The 21,755-nt window shown below is 35.9% G+C and overlaps 1 protein-coding gene across 3 annotated transcripts in view; it reads left to right on the plus strand.

Annotated features, from left to right (window-relative positions):
- The window catches only part of ITFG1 (integrin alpha FG-GAP repeat containing 1), a 336,603-nt gene that overhangs the window by 205,103 nt on the left and 109,745 nt on the right, over positions 1–21,755 (plus strand). For all 3 annotated transcript variants that reach the window (XM_032591243.1, XM_030298124.1, XM_030298123.1), the window contains exons 11-12: positions 7,876–8,026; positions 10,782–10,890. In XM_032591243.1, the coding sequence (XP_032447134.1) occupies positions 7,876–8,026; positions 10,782–10,890 (260 nt within the window). The remainder of the gene's footprint in view (positions 1–7,875; positions 8,027–10,781; positions 10,891–21,755) is intronic.

Below are 21,755 nucleotides of genomic sequence, written 5' to 3' on the forward strand. Positions count from 1 at the left end.
ACAAGTGTTTTTCGTTTGAATGATGCCAAGATTAGTTTTTCTTTTCTTCCTTGTGTTTCATTTTTTGTCATGAAGGAGTAACATTTTTTAAAAGCTTCATTGAGGTTTAATTGACAAAATAAAGTGCATGTCTTTAAAGTGTGTACATTGATAAGTTTTGACATATACCACCTATGAAAATAATACTACAGTCAAGATGAAGAACATATACACAACCCATATGTTTCTTTTTAACCCTTGGTAAGCTACCCTTCCACTCCTTCTACCCTTCCCTCATCCCACAGGCAACCACCAATCTTCTTTTCATCTCTGTAGATTAGATTGCATTTTCTACTATTTTGTATCAGTGAAATCGTGGATTTTATGCTCTTTTATGTCTGGGTTCTCTCACTCTGCATTATAATATTGAGATTCATCCATGCTGTTACATGTATCTTAGTTCATTGTTGCTTATAGCTGAGGAGTATTCCATTGTACAGGTATATCACAATTTGCTTATTATATCCATTTACATGTTGCTGGACATTGGGTTCTTACCAGGTCTGTTTGTTAAAAATAGTCTACTATGATCACTCTTATAAAAGTCATGCAAGCTTTTATTTGTCTTGGGCAAATGTCAAGGAATGGAATGTTTGGTCTTTTGGAAGGTGCACATTTAATTTTTTGATTCACATTTTCAACATTGGTATGGTCAGTCTTTTTAATTTCAGCTATTTCGTTTGTAGTGTAGTTCTTTGTAGTATTAATTTCAGTTCCTCTAATAACTGATGATTATTTAACATATTTTCATGTAATTATTTGCTTTTCATAGATCTTTGGTAAAGTGTCTGTTCAGGTCTTTTGCCTTTTATTTGAGACATTTTGTTTGTTCTCTCTCTCTCTCTCTCTTTTATAGACAAAGAATGTATGCATGAGAGCTGGGGAGAGGGGCAGAGGGAGAGAGAGAGAATCTTAAGCAGGCTCCACACTGACCATGGAGCTTAATCCCACAACCTTAGGATCATGAGCTGAGCCAAAATCAAGAGTCGGACCCTTAACCAACAAGCCATACAGGTGCCCCAGGATATTTGTTTTCTCAGCTGAGTTTTGAAAACTCTTTGTATACAAATCCTTTATTACTGTTATTTGCAAATATTTTCTTTCATCTCTAGCTTATCCCTTTGTTCTCTGAACAGTGTCTTTTAAAGGGCAAGAAGTGCTTAACTTTTTAAAAATTCATACGTGGGCTCTGGTTTTTAGTGTCATATCTAAGAAAGAAACCTTTACCTAACTCAGTCACAAAGATTTTCTCGTGTGCCTTCTTGTAGTATTTTTTTATAGTCCTACATTTTATATTTAGGTCTGTGATCCATTTTGAGTTAATATTTCTGTATGGATCCAAGTTTCTTTTTTTGTAAACTGTTCCAGCACCATTTATTGAAAAGAATTCCAAAAAAAAAGAAAAGAAAGAAAGGAAAGGAAAAGAAAAGAAAACAAAGAAGAGGAGCATCTGGGTGGCTCAGTTGGTTAAGCATCCGACTTCAGCTCAGGTCATGATCCCAGGTCATGATCTCACGATCCATGGGTTCGAGCCCTATGTCGCGCTCTGGAACCTGGAACCTGCTTCAGATTCTGTCTCCCTCTTTCTGTGCCCCTCCCCCACTCGTACTCTGTCTCTCTCTTGAAACTAAAAAGAAAGAAAGAAGAAAGAATTCCTTTTTCTACTCAATTGCTTTTGTACTTCGATGAAAGCCAGTTGGCCATGTGTATATCAGTGGGTATATTTCTTCATTCTATTCTGTTCTGATGTTCCTCTTTGCAACAGAACCACAGCTCTTTCACTGTCGTTTTATATGAGTAGTAAATTCAGACAGTGTAAGTCCTCCAACTTTACTCTTTTTCAAACTTATTTTAGCTATTTTAGATCCTTGGCATTTTCTATTGTATTTTAGGCTGTTTTTCAATTTTTGCAAAAAAAAAAGTCTGCCAAATTTTATTTGATATTACAGTACCTCTCACCCCTTCTCCATGAGAAGTATGTTCCAAGACCCCCCAATGGATACCTGAAACTGCTGATAGTACTGAGCCCTATATATACTATTTTTTCCTATATATATAGAACTATGAGAAAGTTTAATTTGTAAATTAAGCATAGTCGATTAACAATAATAACTAATAATAAAATAGAATTATAATGTACTATAATGTTTAAGTTAGGTGAATATGGTCTCTGTCTCTCAAAATATCTTATTGTACTGTACTCACCCTTGTGATAATCATCTGATTTGTCAATTATATTGGTACAAGTTTTTCGTGACATTTCTTTATTATCTTTTAATACCAGTAAACTCTGTACTGGTGTTATCTCTCTTATTCAGGATAGTTGTATTTTGTGTCTTCTTCCATTTCATTTGGAGATTTATCAAGTTATCAAGTTTATCAAAGTTATTCTTCACAAAAAACCGTCTTTTTGTTTCATTGATTTTCTGTACTGTTTTTGTTTTCTACTTAATTGCTTTTCTCTGTGTCATTATTTCCTGTCTTATTTCACTATTCATTTGCTCTTCTAGTTCCACTGTCTTAAGAAAGAAACTGAGGTCATTCATTTGAGACTTTTCTTCTTTCCTAGTGAAGTATCTAATGTTATAAATTTCCCTCTAAATACTGTTTTAGTGACATACTACAAATCTTGATATGTGTGTCTTCATTTTTGTCCAATTCAAAGTACTTTGTAATTTCCCTTTTGATCCCTTCTTTTACCAATAGATTTTTAGTAGCATTTAACTTCCAAATATTTTTGAATGTCACTGTTGCTGATTGCTCTTTTCTTTTTTTCCAGCCTTATGACATATAGTTTACATATTACATTGTATAAATTTAAGATGTGCAAATATGATGATAAACATACATGTATATTGCAAAATGTTTACTACATTAAGATTAGTTAACATTCTTCATCTCAGGTAATTACCATTTTCTTATCCTTGTTGTTATAGTGAGAACATTAAAGCTTTACTCTCATAACAGTTTTCAGTATACAGTACAGTACTGTTAACTATCATCACCATGCTGTACATTAGATCCCCTGAACTTAATCATCCTATAACTGAAAATTTATATTCTTTGACCAACATCTCCCATTTCCCCCTACTCCTTGGCTGCTGGCAACTACCATGCTGCTTTCTGTTTCTAAGAGTTCAGTGTTTTTAGATTCTACATGTGAAATCATACAGTATTTGTCTTCCTGTGCCTGGCTTATTTCACTTAGTGTAATGTCCCCCAGGTTCACCCATGTTGTTTCAAATGTCAGGATTTCTTTCTTTTTTAAGTCTGAGTAATTTTCCAGCACACACACACACACCACCCCATTCTCTCCATTCATCAACTGATGGACATTCAGATTGTTTCCATATTTTAGCTACTGTAAATACTGCTGTGGCAAACATGGGAGTTCAGATATCTCTTTGAGATTCTGATTTTAGATCCTTTCAGTATGTAAGTGGGATTGCTGCATCATATGGTAGTTCTGTGTTTAGTTTTTTGAGGAGCCTCCATACCATTTGTCATAGCAGCTGTACCATTTTCCACTCCCACCAACAGTGTTGCCTTTTCCCTTTTCTGCCTTCATTTGAATTAGATGAGCATTTTTTATGAGTCCATTTTGTCTTTTTTGTTAAATTATTAACTTTATCTTGTCATTTTAGTGGATGCATCTTTAACTTATCCCAGTCTCTCTCCAAACAATATCATACCACTTCTCATACAGTTGAAAAACCACACAATATAGCACATTTTCATTTCTCCCCTTCTGACCTTGGTGCTGTTGTTTCACATGTTTTACATCTACTTACATCATTCATGTCACACTGTGTTAATTATCTGTTATCTTTAAAGAGATTTAAATAATAAAAAATATTTATTTGCCTATATATTTAACATTTTCACTGCTTTGTATAAATGTAATATTCATCTGGTTTCATTTTCCATCTGCACGATGGACTTTAACATTTCTTACAGTGCCATGAAGAAAAATACTGACATAAATGACTGTAATATTATAAACCTTTCAGTGAAGAACACCATAAATTTTTAAAACAAAATAAAAGGCTGGGGCAAAACGTTTATAACATATCAGTAATAATTACAGCACGTATAGCAATAATAATAACAGCATATGTTGAATGTGTGCTGTGCTGTGTTCCAGGTACTACACTGAACTATTTATTCTGTACTTTTTAATTTAATCCTTAAAACAACCTTTTGAGGGGCGCCTGGGTGGCGCAGTCGGTTAAGCGTCCGACTTCAGCCAGGTCACGATCTCGCGGTCCGTGAGTTCGAGCCCCGCGTCAGGCTCTGGGCTGATGGCTCAGAGCCTGGAGCCTGTTTCCGATTCTGTGTCTCCCTCTCTCTCTGCCCCTCCCCCGTTCATGCTCTGTCGCTCTCTGTCCCAAAAATAAATAAACGTTGAAAAAAAAAAAAAAAAAAAAACCTTTTGAATTAATATACTGTTTTTACCCTTACGTTACAAACAAGGATGTCAGAGTAACAGGTAAGTTGTTAGGGTCCCTAACATTGAGAGATGTCCTGAAAATCAATAATTAAAAAAAATATATTAAAGTGCCAGTTCCCAGAAGAAGCACAAATAGCTGATATATATGAAAGTAATACTCAGCTTCTCTTATAATCTAGAGAATGAGATTTTTAAGCTACCCACCTGGCAAGCATAGGAAGCAATAACACTAACATTGGCAAAATATGAAGAGTGATATACCCATACACTAGAAGTACAAATTGGTGCATTTTTTAGAGGATCATTTCACTTAACCTATGGATATTTAAAATATGCATATTGTTTGACCATATAACTATCATTTGGAAATTTATATACAAATTCCCAAGGGAGAATAACATATTTATAGGTGTGTGAATGAGTGGTATGCTGTAATGGAAAACAATTGAAGACTACTTATCAATAGCAGGGTGTTAAAATGAATGAATGATGGCTTAGCCACATTGTGGAGTAGCCATTGGAAAGAATGCACATGTGGAAAAACAGGCAATTTGATGGGCTAGTACTGGGAGATATAAACTAGTACAACTTCTCTGAGGGGTCTTTTCAAAATAGATATCAGAAGTCCTCATTCAGACTATATCCCTTTCTCCCTGTGTATGCTGTATTATGGGACATAAAGAAATCAGTTGCATAAAGAATCTGTATAGTAGAACCTAAATAGGTTTTTTTAAGGATATATATACTTACATATTTGTACATTCCTAGAAGGTTTGGAAACATACATACCAAATTAGTAACAATGGTTATCCCTAGAAAGGAAGAATTTTGTTTTTTAAATGTCTCTGTTACTTGAATTTAGCAATAACTTTGTAATAGTTTTGAAAAAACAGTTTTTAAAAAGATACATGTGTTGTAATTGACAAGAACACATCAAGAGACAGACTCTAAATAAGCAAGATCATTTCTTCTCATAGATTTCAAACCCAAATGGATCAAGGTTTTTCCTTCCTGTGCTTAAATGAAATTTTATTTATAAAAGTGAGATGTTGGACTGTGTCTGTAGGTTCAGTAAAACTTTAAAGGACTGAAATTTTACAGACCCCAAGTTCAATACTGCAAAACCAAGGTAGTTAGTGAGCATTGAGACAAGAACCATGGTACATGGCATTTATACTCTTCACAAACTCATAACAAAAATTAAATTGACATTTTAAATTGTACAATGTTGTAGATTATGTTGTGTATTTGAAGTTGCAGCCAGAGTTATAATAATGAAATCCATGCATTCACTTTGAAACAGGAAATTAGTGCAGCACAGTCACTCAAAAGGTTGACCAGTATGATACTTTGGTTACAGAAGATTGTAGAAATGCTACCTTTATCACATGTCCTCATGTTTTAATTAATTTTTTTTTAATTTTTTTTTCAACGTTTATTTATTCTTGGGACAGAGAGAGACAGAGCATGAACGGGGGAGGGGCAGAGAGAGAGGGAGACACAGAATCGGAAACAGGCTCCAGGCTCTGAGCCATCAGCCCAGAGCCTGACGCGGGGCTCGAACTCACGGACCGCGAGATCGTGACCTGACTGAAGTCGGACGCTTAACCGACTGCGCCACCCAGGCGCCCCCATGTCCTCATGTTTTAATATGATCCCTTAATAACAAAATAGAATAGTCTTCATTTCCATGAAATATCTAGTAAAATTACATGGCTAAAAAGGTACGATGGATAAGTTACCTGGGGAGAATATTACAAATTATAATTTAAAAATCACTTACTACACAGGAGACAAAGAAGAAATGATTATTCCTTCTGTTATATGTTAGGTCTTGAGCAAAGTCACCTCATTGCTTTCCAGGTAATTGTTACAACCTGGGAGGGTTTTTTTCCTTTGTTAAAGAATTATTCTAAACTATTTGTGTTGGAATTTTTTATCTAGAATAATTTGAAGTCAATTATATATTTAGTACAGTATACAAATTGAATATTTTGTACATAGGTTCCCTTACTGTGTTGAACAGAAAGAAATTTTCCTCATTTTTTTTTCTTTTCCAAAGTGTCCAGATTCAGGCTAATACCCAAAGTTGTATTTTCATATGGAAAAAAGGAAATATCTTTTTAGTTTTATTGAAAATAACTATTAGAGAAAATTGAGCACTAGTAAAATTTAATACCTTTAGCCTATTACTTTTTGTATAAGTAGAGGGAAGTAAAGAACTATATACATTGGGAAATGCCTATAATAGGAACCATCACATAAAATCACACTGCAAAAGTTACTTCTATTTCTAAAGGAAATATTTTTGCATGGCATGGTATTGCACTATAGAAATAAGAATGGTGATAACATAAACACTTTCACTGAGATCTAACTGGATAACAAGAATTGTTCTAAGTATTTTGCATTCAGTATTTCATTTTATTTTTATAACAATCCTATAATATAACAACTCTTTTTATAATTCTTGACTCTTTTAAAGTTTATTTATTTTTGAGAGAGAGGGAGAGAGTGTGAGCAGGGGAACAGCAGAGAGAGAGGGAGAGAAAGACAGAATCCCAAGCAGGCTTCATGCTATTAGCAGAGTCTGACATGAGGCTCAGTCTCATGAACCATGAGATCATGACCTGAGCTGAAACCAAGAGTCAGATGCTTAACCTACTGAGCCACCCAGGCACCCCTAATATAAGTACTCATTGCTCAGTTTACAAATAAGGATAGGAGTCTTCAGGAGATTAACTAATTTACTCAAGGTTAGTAACAGCTAAATGACAGTCAGAATTTGAATCCACATAATCTGGCTCCAGAATCTAAGCTCAAAACCACTTCGCCTATAGAGTCACATATAAAAGGGAAGATTTCATAACCGTACAAAGTACAGTGCTTCTTTTGTCTGAAAGGACCTAAGCAATATCCACCCTACTGCCTGTCTGGAAGTGGAAATTCTATCATTGTAGATTCACTGCTTTGGGTTTTACAAGACTTGGGGATATCAGGTGGTTCCATTTAAAATGCAACTATTCATTTGGGGAGTTATACACATCAGAAGGGATAATGGCAGTGTCCAGGAACTCAGAAATGGAACCACATGGTCAATGGCTATGGATTAGCAAGGGAAGAAAGAGGGATGGTCCTGGAAACTCCACATAAGAGGAGAGAGGCTTGCAACCAATTAGCCTCAGGATTTGTGTCAAAGGCTCACAAAGTATAGCCAACAATTTCAGTTTTTTATGACACAGTAAAATAATAAAGTGTGGAGCTTTTTTCATATCATTTCACTATATACCATTTATCATATCTTTGATTCTAGGACATACAGCACAGCTGATGCGACGCAGCAATGGTGTGTTATATTAACTAAATGCCTTTCCTTTATCTTACAGCAATCAGCAGGCCTTTTTACTGGAGAATGTTCCATGTAATAATGCAAGCTGTGAAGGGGCACATCGTATGTTTAAAGTCTACTGGGAGCTGATGGACCTAAATCAAATCAGAGATGCCATGGTTGCCACCTTCTTTGACATTTATGAAGATGTGAGTTCAGAAGTCTCCTGCATGTTTGGAGTCTAATTGCCATCCACTTCATCTCACTTTCACTTCACCATGTTTGACCAGAAAATGTAGATGAGATAATGAAAGCTAATGAGTTAAAGAAAGCCCCTTTTAATGTTAGATGGCACAGGGAACAAATTTATCGACACCACTAGCTGATCAGTACAGTGAAATATGAAAACGCCTTTATCTCATTTTGTGCCTGTTTAGATTAAGCCACTAGAGAATCATGCTCTGAGACGGGCCAATGTGTATATGCACCAGTAGACAAAAGCACAGCCAACAGATAACAGGGTCTTAAACCTGTACAAGATCACAGAAGAGTGAATGAAGTACTACTCCCTTTTAACTTTGTGAACTATTGCCAAGGATTCCTATGATTCTGTCTGCAGTTGCCAGGTGACAATGAAAGGCCCTCAGGGCACTGGTTTCCTCCAGTCTAATTTGAAAAGCCAGTTTACCATGCAGAAAAATAATAAATTCTGATACCAAATGTATTAAATTCCAGAGTTAATATATCACAGTATATCCTTGTAAAATAATGTGATTATTTAAAAATTCATCCCATGTCTTTTTAAGAGAGTCTTAAATACAGAGAACCAACTGAGGATACATGGGGGAGTGGGGAAAGGGGAAAATGGGTGATGGGCGTTGAGGAGGGCACTTGTTGGGATGAGCACTGGGTGTTGTATGCAAGCCAATTTGACCATAAATTTTATTAAAAAAAAAATTCAGTGCCCATCAGGACATTTATGTCTCCTAACCCCATTTTTGGTTTGGTTTGGTTTGGTTTAGTTTGGTTTGTAAATAAATAACTAAATAACTACATAAGGGGGAAAAACTCAAGAGAATTGGCTACAAATAAATTTTTAATTTTTGCACATAAAAAACATCATAAATGAAATTTAAATTGTTTTTAAATCTGGGGAAAAAATATTTATGAAAGACTCAAATAACTAATATCATTAATATAAGAAGGGTTTATGCAAACTGATACAAGTCACCAAAAACTCCCACTGGAAAAACAGAACATAGTGAATTTACAGAAAAAACATATGTGGCTAACATATGAAAAAATATGATAAATGATCAGTTTGATTAAGAATCAGTGGAATGAACTGCACTTGTGGCAAGCATAACATAAGGTATACAGTGGCTGAGTCACTGTGTTGTACCCCTGAAACTAATGTAACATTGTGTGTCAGGTATACTCAGAAAAAGTTTAATAAATAAATAAATAATAGTGAAATGGAATTTAAATGAGCACACCTTTTCCCCCCAGTATAATCAGCAAAGCCTCCCTCTTTTTTACAGAAAAGTAATGTTAATATGCCGTGGTTACCAGGACAGTTAAAAAGGTGCTCTCTTTCTCTGACGGTTGAAAACAATTTGGCCTTCCATTTCATAGGCCTTTAAAAATTCATGCAAATATGACTAGAAAGAAATTTACTAAAATGTTAACAGCTATCTCCAGGGATTAAAATTACAGATTTTTTTTCATTTTCTTTATATTTTACTATTTCCAAGGTTTTGTTTTGGTTTTTTTAACACGGGGATTTTTTTTTTTTTTTTTTTTTTACAATTTATTGTCAAGTTAGCTAGCATACAGTGTAAACAATGTGCTCTTGGCTTTGGGAGTAGAGTCCCATGATTCATCACTTACATACGACACCAAGTGCTCATCCCAACAAGTGTCCTCCTCAATGCCCATCACCCATTTTCCCCTCTCCCCTACCCCTACCCCCTACCAATCAACCCTCAGTTTGTTCTCTGTATTTAAGAGTCTCTTATGGTTTGCCTTCCTCTCTGTTTGAAACTAGTTTTTTCCCCTTCCCTTCCTCCATGGTCTTCTGTTACATTTCTCAAATTCTGCATATGAGTGAAAACAGATGTTATGTGGCTTTCTCTGACTGACTTATTTTACTTAACCACATCGAGATATCACCTCACACTGGTCAGAGTGGCTAAAATTAACAACTCAGGAAAAAACAGATGCTGGCAAGGATGTCGAGGAACGGGAACCCTCTTGCACTCTTGGTGGGAAAGCAAACTGGTGCAGCCACTCTGGAAAACAGTGTGAAGTTTCCTCAAAATATTAAAAATAGAATTACCCTACAACCCAGCAATAGCACTACTAGGAATTTATCTAAAGAATACAGGAGTACTGATTCATAGGGGCACATGGACCCCAATGAGCAAAAGCCAAATATGGAAAGAGCACAAATGCCCATCAACTGATGAATGGATAAAGAAGATGTGGTTTATATATACAATGGAATACTACTTGGCAATGAGAAGGAATGAAATCTTGCCATTAGCAACAATGTGGATTGAACTGGAGGGTATTGTGCCAAGGTCTTTCTTTTTTTAAGTTTTTATTTAAATTCCAGTTAGTTAACAAAGAGTATAATATTAATTTCAAATGTACCCTATAGTAATTCAGCACTTCCATATATCACCTGGTGCTCATCACAAGTGCCCTCCTTAATCCCCATCACCTATTTCCCCCATTACCCCACCAACCTCCCCTCTGGTAACCATCAGTTTGTCCTCTATAGTTAAGAGTATGTTTCTTGGTTTGCCCCTCTCTAAGGTTTTATACTTTTAATAATATTTTTATTTTAAACATCAAGTTGAATAAATAAGGTTTAAACTTACATGATAAACATGCATGTATTTTCATTAGTTTTTCAGTCTGCTGGTTTGTTCTTATGACTTTTGTTTATGTTTTTTCCAGGGAATCTTGGACATTGTAGTACTAAGTAAAGGATATACAAAGAATGATTTTTCCATCCATACACTAAAAAATAACTTTGAAGCAGATGCTTATTTTGTTAAAGTCATTGGTGAGTATTTGTTTCATATGTTTTATTATTAATTATTAACATTTATTTTTGTATTCTGTCTGTCAACTCAAATTTTCCAAAGAATAAGGACACACCCCTATGTGTGTTACACATACAACTCTCCAAATCAGGAAATCAACTTTATTACAACACTACCATCCTATACACAGACTCTTCAAATTTTTCCAGTTGTCCTAACAATGATTTTTTTTTCTGTTTCAGGATTCTATAAAGGAATTCCTCTTTAATTGTCACATCTTTGCAGACTTCTTCAATATGGAATAATTCCTTTTTTAGGTCCTTATCAGTTTTAAAGAATATAGGCCTTCTTCTGTACCATAACCCTGTTTCTTCTCTTTCCACTCAGGTCATACATTCTTTGCAGAAATTCCACTGCATAGAATTGCATAACCAGTGCTGTGCATTTCTCAGTGCATTATATCAGGAAGCACATGATGTTGGTCTATCTCACCACCAAAATGTTTACCTTGAGCTTCTGATCATCTTAGTGACCACCAGGACTCTCCACCTTAAATTCACTCTTTTCCCTCTTTGTGATTGCCTTCTCTAAGATAGTTGTCAAAGAGTAATTCTCTATTTCCAACATTCTTTCCACATTTATACTTGGCATTCTACTATAAGGAAGATCTTTTGCTTCTCTCCCATGTATTTATGTATTCATTTATCAGTATAGATCTATGTATTCATATTACATTCAATAAATAAAATCATTTCCTTTAATGTTCAAAGTATTCCCAGTAGAAGCAGTAGGAGCTCCTTCAGGCTGGCTCCTATATCTATTTTACATGTTCTCTGGGATAGACAGATATTCCAGACTCATCTTATTCTTCCCTTGCCCTAAGTCTAGAATCTTCTCTCTCCCCAAGGATCCCCATTTCCTTTTGTAGAAGATGGTATTTAAAAGCCATGTTCTAAATTTTCAGTGTGCTGGTTATTTCTGAGTTGCCATTTCTTCTAGCTTCTCTCAATGGACAGAGCAGGAAATACAGATATGGCTTTATATACTCAACACACAAATATACATATCTATAACTATATGTGTGTATGTATATATGTGTATACATCACCTTCACTTACTATAAAACCATGAACTTATGCCATTACTTCCATTTCTGATCCAACACAGCATGTCAAGACTTCTTTCTAATCTTTTCTGTCTGTATATATCTTCTCTAGCAGTGAGAAACCCGGCTCCCACTTTCCTCTGTATATTTATTTATTTGTTCATTGTTACCTGTTCCCAACCATGCTAACCATCTCCTCCAGCTGACACGTATGTTCACCAGAGATCTTTTACATTTTTTAGGTGATTATAAATGTTGTGTTTTTAAGTTTGGTTTCCACATGTTTGTTTTTAGTAATTAGAAATACAATTGATTTTTTTGTGTGTTAATCTTGTATACTGCAATCTTGCTCAACTTCTTTATTGACTCTAGGAGGTTTTTTTAAGATTCAATAGGATTTTCTACATAGACAATTATGTTATCTACAAAGAGAGTCTTTTTTTTTTTTTTTTTTTTTTTTTTTTTTTAGTGTTTATTTTTTGAGACAGAGAGACAGATGCAAGCAGGGGAGGGGCAGAGAGAGGGAAACACAGAATTGGATGCAGGCTCCAAGCTCTGAGCTGTCAGCACAGAGCCTAACCTGGGGCTCAAACTCATAAACCACAAGATCATCATGTGAGCCGAAGTTGGATGCTTAGCCAACTGAGCCATCCAGGCACCCCAGAGAGAGACAGTTCTATTTATTCTTTCCAATCTATGCCTTTTTTGTTTTTCTTTTCCCGGCTAAAATTTCCATTACTATGTTGAAAAGATTGGTGGGAGTGGACATCCTTGCCTTGCTTCTGATCTTGGGGGAAAGCATTCCTTCTTTCACCATTAATTATGATATTATTAGCTATTGGGTTTTATAGATGCTCTCTATTGTGTTAAGGAAGTTTACCCTATTTCTAGTTTTCTGAGAGTTTTATCATGAATTGCTATTGGAAATTACTGTTTTTGTGTTACTCTTATAGTCAACACTAAGATAGCCATCAAGAGCAGTCATTTGTTAATGAAGTGACACATACTTCATATAAATATTTATTACAGTTTTAAAATGGGCATAAGTAGCTGAACACAGAAAAGCAACAGAATAATGAATGAATATTGGGAAATTTGAGAAATGAAAATGACAGAAAATATAATTTTCCTTTTTAATCAGCAAATTCATTCTTATTTGAATGAACTAAGAGTGACTCCCGTCTTCATTACTACTGCAGTCTCAGAATATGGATATATGAGTCTACCCATTTCTATACTTTTTATCCATGTGACTGTATGCTCTCATTTGCCATTTTGAAGGGAATATTATTTGGCTATCTTAGAGCTAAAAAAATTTAAATTATGTTGTATGTTGTCATGTTATTAACTTACATAGTTTAAAGTGTTTTTTTTTTTCAGCGATTTTCCTTCAACTTTAATCCTCTAGATAAAAAGGCAAGGAATCCTTAAAATTTTTGCTGACACTAAATGTATATGTAATTAGAATAACTCGTTTTCAATCAATTAAATTGAAACAAGCACTGTTAAAGTAAGAGTTTAGAATTTGGTCCCCTACAGATACATAACTAAGTCTAGTACAGCCATCAACTAATGCAGACTCTGGTTGCCAAGGGGAGATTCAACAAAAGCATACATCTTAAAATATCTGTTCTGTGCCCTAGAATTATCATTTGTCAATGACAGCATACTCCTAGTCCCCATTTTTTTTTTTTTTAATTTTTTTAAAGTTTATTTATTTTTGAGACAGAGAGAGACAGAGCATGAACGGGGGAGGTGCAGAGAGAGGGAGACACAGAATTGGAAGCAGGCTCCAGGCTCTGAGCCATCAGCCCAGAGCCCCACGCGGGGCTTGAACTCGCGGACCGCGAGATCGTGACCTGAGCTGAAGTCGGACGCTTAACCGACTGCGCCACCCAGGCGCCCCCCCCATTTATTTTAATACAACATAATCTCCTCTCCACCCCCAACTCCCATCTATTCCAGGCTATTTGAGAAGCACTCCTAAATTTATTTAGGTCACTTGCTTACCATCTTTTTCTCATAGTATGCTATGGTAGTCGAAACGACTTGAAAGTAGTATCTGTGTCTTATTTGTCTTTGATTCCCCAGTGCCTTACACAGGGCCCAGCTTATAGGAGGCATTTAGGAAATTTATGTTAAACAATTGGCCAGCTACTTTTCAAGGCATGAATTGGCTATCTGAATTATTTTTTTAATTTTTTTTTTGAGAGAGAGAAAGTACGAATGGGGGAGGGGAAGAGAGAGGATGAGAGAGAGAATCCCAAGCAGGCTCCAAATTGTCAATGAAGAGCCGGATGCAGAGCCTGAACTCACAAACCATGAGATCATAATCTGAGCCAAAACTTAGAGTTGGACATTTTACCAACTTGAGCCACCCAGACGTCCCTGGCTATCTTAATTTAAAAGTATTCCCTCTTGGCACAAAAACAGACACTCAGATCAATGGAACAGAATAGAGAACCCAGAAATGGACCCACAAACGTATCGCGAATTGATCTTTGACAAAGGAGGAAAGAATAGCCAGTGGAATAAAGACAGTCTCTTCAGCAAGTGGTGTTGGGAAAACTGGACAGTGACATGCAGAAGAACGAACCTGGACCACTTTCTTACACCATACACAAAAATAAACTCAAAATGGATGAAAGACCTAAACAGAAGACAGGAAGCCGTCAAAATCCTTAAGGAGAAAGCAGGCAAAAACCTCTTTGATCTTGGCCACAGCAACTTCTTACTCAACACATCTCCAGAGGCAAGGGAAACAAAAGCAAAAACGAACTACTGGGACCTCATCAAACTAAAAAGCTTCTGCACAGAGAAGGAAACAAGCAGCAAAACTAAAAGGCAACCAGAAGAATGGGAGAAGATATTTTCAAACAACATACCAGATAAAGGGTTAGTATCCAAAATCTATAAAGAAATTACCAAACTCCACACCCAAAAGACAAATAATCCAGTGAAGAAATGGGCAAAAGGCATGAATAGACACTTCTCCAAAGAAGACATCGAGATGGCCAACTGGCACATGAAAAAATGCTCAACATTACTCATCATCAGTGAAATACAAATTAAAACCACAATGAGATACCACCTGACACCTGTCAGAATGGCTAACATTAACAACTCAGGCAACAACAGATGTTGGCAAGGATGTGGAGAAAGAGGATCTCCTTTGCATTGCTGGTGGGAATGCAAACTGGTGCAGCCACTCTGGAAAACAGTATGGAGGTTCCTCAAAAAATTAAAGAACTACCCTATGACCCAGCAATTGCACTACCAGTTATTTATCCAAGGGATATAGGTATGCTGTTTTGAAGGGGCACATGCACCTCAGTGTTTATAGCAGCACTATCAACAATAGCCAAAGTATGGAAAGAGCCCAAATGTCCATCGATGGATGAATGGATAAGGAAGATGTATTGTATATATATACGATGGAGTATTACTCAGCAATCAAAAAGAATGAAATCTTGCTATTTGCAACTATGTGGATGAACTAAAGGGTATTATGCTAAGCAAAATTAGTCAGAGAAAGACAAATATCATATGACTTCACTCATGTGAGGACTTTAAGACACAGAACAGATGAACATAAGGGAAAGGGAACAAAAATAATATAAAAATAGGGAGGGGGACAAAACATAAGAGACTTTTAAATATGGAGAACAAACAGAGGGTTACTGGAGGGGTTGTGGGATGTTGGATGGGCTAAATGGGTAAGGGGCATTAAGGAATCTACTCCTGAGATTCTTGTTATACTATATGCTAACTAATTTGGATGTAAATTTAAAAAATATTAAAAATAAAATTAACATAACATAACATAACATAACATAAAAGTATACCCTCTTGGGGCACCTGAGTGGCTCAGAGGGACAACTGGGTGGCTCAGTTGGTTAAGCGTCCAACTTTGGCTCAGGGCATGATCTCACAGCTTGTGGGTTTGCGATGGGCTCTGTGCTGACAGCTCAGAGCCTAGAGATGCTTTGAATTCTGTGTCTTCCCCTCTCTCTGCTCCTTCCCCACTCAAGTGCGCTCTCTCACTCTCTCTGTCTCAAAAATAAATAAACGTGAAAAAAAAATTTTTAAGACAATAAAAGTATTCCCCCTAGTACCCAATGGTGCTAGGGCCTAATGCCTGATGCCTCAGGCCCATGTTCTGTCTCTAGGAAGCATTCTACCAAAAGATGAAACTCCATTTCAAGGACATATTTGCACCTTTACCTGTTCTCTGATGTCAGAGCTATAGCTAGTCAATAGTTCATTTCTTGAAAAGAGAATATTTAATCTTAGTGAGCTAGTTACTCTGCCCTGGCTTAAGTTCTCACATCTACCTATCTTTTAGGATTCTCTGTGACTAGAAATACTTCATTTCCCAGGCTTATAAACGAAAAATGTACAGAAAGAACATCATGCAATGAGTAAGAGAGGTTCTCTCTCATGACCTTAATGGGATGCTGTGAAAATCATCTTTTTATTCCAACCTAGAATAAATGTTATTTGTCTCAAAAATTTATATTGAAACTCACAGTAATAATTCTCTTTTTTTTTCTGTGTAATGAGATAGCTGTACTATTTGTGTCCTTGATTTGAGTTTTGCCAGTGTACTTTGAAGAAAGTTCAATTCAAGTTTAAAGTTTCCAAAAAACCACAGATTTATTGCTTAGTTCATCTGAATTTGAAGTGTTTTTGTGTGTCTGTATGGATTGAAAATTAATGGTTTCTACAATAGATGTTACTCATTGAGTAGTAAGGAAAAATTCCAGTGAAAGGGGTATTAATTTGTATATGGTTAGGACAAATCAGGTTCACCCTTGCATTCAGCAGGTTGTTTTATTCAAGCCTTAAAACTACTTTTCTACTAAAAATTACTTGTTTTGTGCTCTTGAAAAAATATGATTGAGTTTTTGTGATATACTCCCAAATCTGAGTTAGTGTGAGGGCATGTGATGCTGTTGCTTCCTTTGCTGATGCCTGTAGACTCTTTCCTAGAGCAGAGGTTGTCAGTGAAATAAAGTTAAATCAGAGCATGAGATTTTCCTACAGTGATAAGGGATCCAGATCCCTACTCATAATAATAATAATGATAATAAAATAATAATGATAATAATAATGCTAAAGAAAGGAGGCAGTTTCTCATATGAAGCAAAAACCGGTCTCACATTTTTTTTTATATTGATCATTTGGAAATTGTCCATGTGGAAAATACATACATATAATGTAGGATCTTCAGTCCTTCCTTTGTATTTGTTTATTTACATTTTTAGAAATTACAGAACAATCAGAATCTTAGATATGGGAAAGGCCTTAGAAGGCATCTTGCCCAAGTCCACCCTAACGCAACACCTCAGCCAGCATCTGCTTGAATGCCTTGCAGTAAAGCTCACCTCCTCATGAAGGAACACACACTTCTTTTATGAGTCAATATAGTTGCCAGAATATTTATTCTGTATGAAGTCGAATGTGCGTAGTTTACTTCTGTTGATACTAATGTCTGATGTATAGCAGGCCCTGGAGAAATATCTGTTGAATAACAAAACAATTAGTCCTGATGAAATCTTTGCAGTTTTTATCTTTAGAGTAGACCACAAATACAGTAACAGAATACATGAATACATTATGGTACTGCTCAGGAAAAAGTAAACTTATTTAAACAATTAAATATGAAAAAAAAAATTTAAAAAAACAATTAAATAATGAAACAAACTACATGAAAATGGAATGACATGGTTGAGGTGTTTCTTTAAAGTAATCCAGAGAAGTAGGAAATGGAGGGTAGATTTAACAAGAGTGGCTATGTGTTGTTGACCACTGAACTTGTGTGAAGTGTGAGTGGGGTCCTTCGTATATTTCTAATTTTGTATAATTTGAAAAATTCCATGTAAACAGTTTAAATACCTAAAAGTCTCTTGAGAATCTGTGGCCTGTGACTTCCTAGCCTGAGTCGGGATGGGGGGACCACTGGATAGCACTGGCATCTAATTAACAGTATCCTGAAGAAAGTTTTCTCCACACATCTCCAAGCTCAGACCCAGAGCCAAGTTGGTACAGGAGGTTTTAGTTTTAGAAAACAAGGTAACTTTACATGAAAGATATTAACATAAATATTAATAACATACTTTACAAAAAGGTCATGGGAAATGAGGTACCAATTTGAAGCAGTCATTTGGGAAAAATAACCTTCTAGTTGTTTTGGAATGCCCTTCCACTCTTTCCTTTGATTATTAGTTTTTGGCCTTAAGTCAGACACTTACTAGTATATAATTATCCTTTCAAAGCCATCTACAATGTCCACCATTGATTTTGCTCTAAAATTGTACTGTTACTCTAATGTTCAAACTAGCCTGTGCTAAAAGTCACTGTTTTTCAGTTAAGGACATTCAAGAAATTGGCAAGAGAAAGGTAAAACTCCCTTGAATCAGAATTGATTCCTAGCTCTTTTTCCTCTTTTGTCAGCTGCACTGGAAAGTTCTGCATTCTAATTCAGTGCTACCAGGACTTAACTCCAATTTCTAACAAATATCTGACCCTGTTTCCCTCACACTTTTATAATTGTAACAGTGTGTTTACTTTTACTTCCCAAGTGAGATGACACATTTAGAAAGGTTTTACTTCCCTGCTTGTTTCAAGATTCTGTTGAAATAATATGGAAGTATTTTTCTGGTGATTAATTCAGTTTTAATTTTGTGCCTTCTGTTTTGCAAATTCTTTCTTAATAATTCAAAACCATGTTATCAATGATTATTTAAACTTAACAAGTTTTACCAGCTTTATTGCTACCATTTTACTTATATGCCACCCCTTGCCCTTACTTTTTTTGAATTCCTATCTCTTTTTTTTTTTTTTTTAATGTTTATTTATCTTTGAGAGACAGAGCATGAGCGGGGAAGGGGCAGAGAGAGGGAGACACAGAATCTGAAGCAGGCTTCAGGCTCCGAGCTGTCAGCACAGAGCCCAACGCGGGGCTCGAACTCATGAACCGTGAGATCATGACCTTAACTAAAGTCGGACGCTCAACCAACTGAGCCACCCAGGCACCCCATGAATTCCTATCTCTTTTGATAGAGTACTTCCTTGGATGATTTTCAGAAAGTTGTACATAGGTTAATATATTTTCTGAGTACTCTTATGTCTTAAAATATTTTTTCTCTTGCTTTTACATATCAACACCAATTTTGCTAATATAGAATTTTATAAACATTGTGCTGTTTACTTCTTGCAGATAGTATGGTAATCTTTGAATTCTCTTCTTTTCCTTGCTTAGGTAGGGATCATTTATATCATGTATATGATCATTTACATGATTTCTCACTTTGGCTTTCCTTCTCTTAAGCTGTTGTTTTTCTTCTTGTGTCTGATAACTTTTCTATGCCTTTGCCTATATTTCTAGAAAGAATTAGTGTTGGTAGGTAATATGGTAGGAAAAGCACATGTGTCACATACAGTTCTGGCCAGCAGACGATTGCCACTACTCCCTTTCTCCTCTCCCCATGCAGGAGCTCCTTGGGGCTCTAAAGCTGGGAGCAGGCACCTGAAGTGGAACAAATATTTTGAACAAGATGGTGTCTTCAAGGTCCTCAAATAACATAGCACAAGTGATGCATTGGTGGTGAACTGCACCCATCTCTGTGAGAATCACTAGCAAGGGACACTATAAGAGTCTCTGACTTACTCATTCCTCTGTCCTCAACCTGGGAGATCATCAGATTCTTTGAGTCTGAACAGAGTTGTGCTTTCCAGTGGGAAGAAAAGAAGGGGAGTTAAAGGGAGGCACAGCTGCTTTCCTGAGCCTTTTGTGTCATTTCACCAAGTGGTTTCAGAGGTTTCTTTTTTTTTGGCAACACTCTAAAATTATTTAGAACACTGTCTAGAAGAACCAGCAAATCCCCCACTTTCATTAGCTAGTAGGAACCTCCAGGTGACAGATACACTTATTCCCTGTGTGAGCCACACAGTTCTAGGGGTCCTTTGTCTCCTTCTGAATATCCGGCCCCATCATGGCTTGCCCTTGTTCTCTTTCACAGCTCTGAGTCAAGATCTCTCATTGATCTACTAGAGAGTCCATCCTCTAGTGCCCTATTGACTCTGACCTGGTCAGCATTAATTGCCTATTTTCTCAATATTATTTACCTATTTAAAACCCTTTAGAAATTCCTCAAAATAGCTGCCATTGATCACTGAACACTTTTATTTTCAGATTTATTTAATCATGGTAGTGGTATTTAGGGAATTAAGGAAGGTAAATATATGTTTTGCATATTAAATTATTTGCTAAAAGTTTTTCAGACATATTTACCTAGAACCAAATATGTTTTTAAATGTCAGACCTCTCCTGAATTTAGCATAAATTTTAATAATTTTATATGTGTATAAAAATATGTGTATAAAGTTATATGTGTATAAAACATATGCCTACCACATTTAACAACTGTTTGCACATGTAGAGGACAAGATCAAAATTACTTGAAAGATTAGTCATTTTTTACTTTCTGTATCTAAATTCTTTACAATGAGCATATGACTTTTTAATTAAAAAAATGAAAGGTAGGTAATTAAACATAATTAAACATTTTTCCACAAAATGTCTCAAATAATGTCTAAATAACAGGAATAGCTGGGAGGGGAGCCTTTATTTCACACATGATATTTGATTATGATATTTGCTTTGTATTCACATGTCTTAAAGAAACAAAAATGAAAGACCTTTTCAGAGAATAAATATGAGGAGTCATCTATAATCCAGGCAAGGATTTTTCATTTTAAATGCTACTAAAACCATTATACAGTATTGACCTTTATAGCTTTGACTTTTTGCTACTCATCCTTCTCCCAGCCTACACAGTGGTTTAGTGTTACAGTATTTATGAATGATTATTGCTGCTTTTTGGTTTTGACATTTGTGTGAAGCAGCTAACATAAACTTTAAATAAGCTATACTGTCACTGTACTATCACTAGATTCACTAAGCTATACTTTGAATATAAATTCTTTAAATATACATTCTTTTTTTTATTTTTTTTATTAAAAAAATTTTTTAACGTTTATTTATTTTTGAGACAGAGAGAGGCAGAGCATGAACAGGGGAGGGGCAGAGAGAGAGGGAGACACAGAATCGGAAGCAGGCTCCAGGCTCTGAGCCATTAGCTGAGAGCCCGACGCAGGGCTCGAACTCAATCGTGACCTGAGCTGAAGTCGGAGGCTTAACCGACTGAGCCACCCAGGCACCCCTAAATATACATTCTTAAATATACTTTAAGAATACATGACTTGTAACATATAATGTGTTTTAACATGAAATCTTTTTCTTAATATAATTTTCAAGTTGGTTTCCATACAACACCCATGCTCATCCCAACAAGTACCCTCCTCAATGCCCATCACCCACTTTTCCTTTCCCCCACCCCTCCCATCAACCCTCAGTTTGTTCCCAGTACTTAACAGTCTCTTATGGTTGGCCTCCCTCCCTCTCTGTGACTCTTTTTTTTTTCTCCTTCCCTACCCCCATGGTCTTCTGTTAAATTTCTCAAGATCACATATGAGTGAAAACATATGGTATCTTTCTCTGACTTATTTCACTTAGCATAATACCCTCCAGTTCCATCCACATTGCTGCAAATGGCCAGATTTCATTCTTTCTCATTACCAAGTAGTATTCCATTCTGCATATAAACCACATCTTCTTTATCCATTCATCAGTTGATGGACATTTAGGGTCTTTCCAAAATTTGGCTATTGTTGAAAGTGCTACTCTAAACATTGCAGTATATGTGCCCCTATGCA

This window comes from Lynx canadensis, chromosome E2 (genome assembly GCF_007474595.2).
Source record: "Lynx canadensis isolate LIC74 chromosome E2, mLynCan4.pri.v2, whole genome shotgun sequence".
Lineage (NCBI taxonomy): Eukaryota > Metazoa > Chordata > Mammalia > Carnivora > Felidae > Lynx > Lynx canadensis.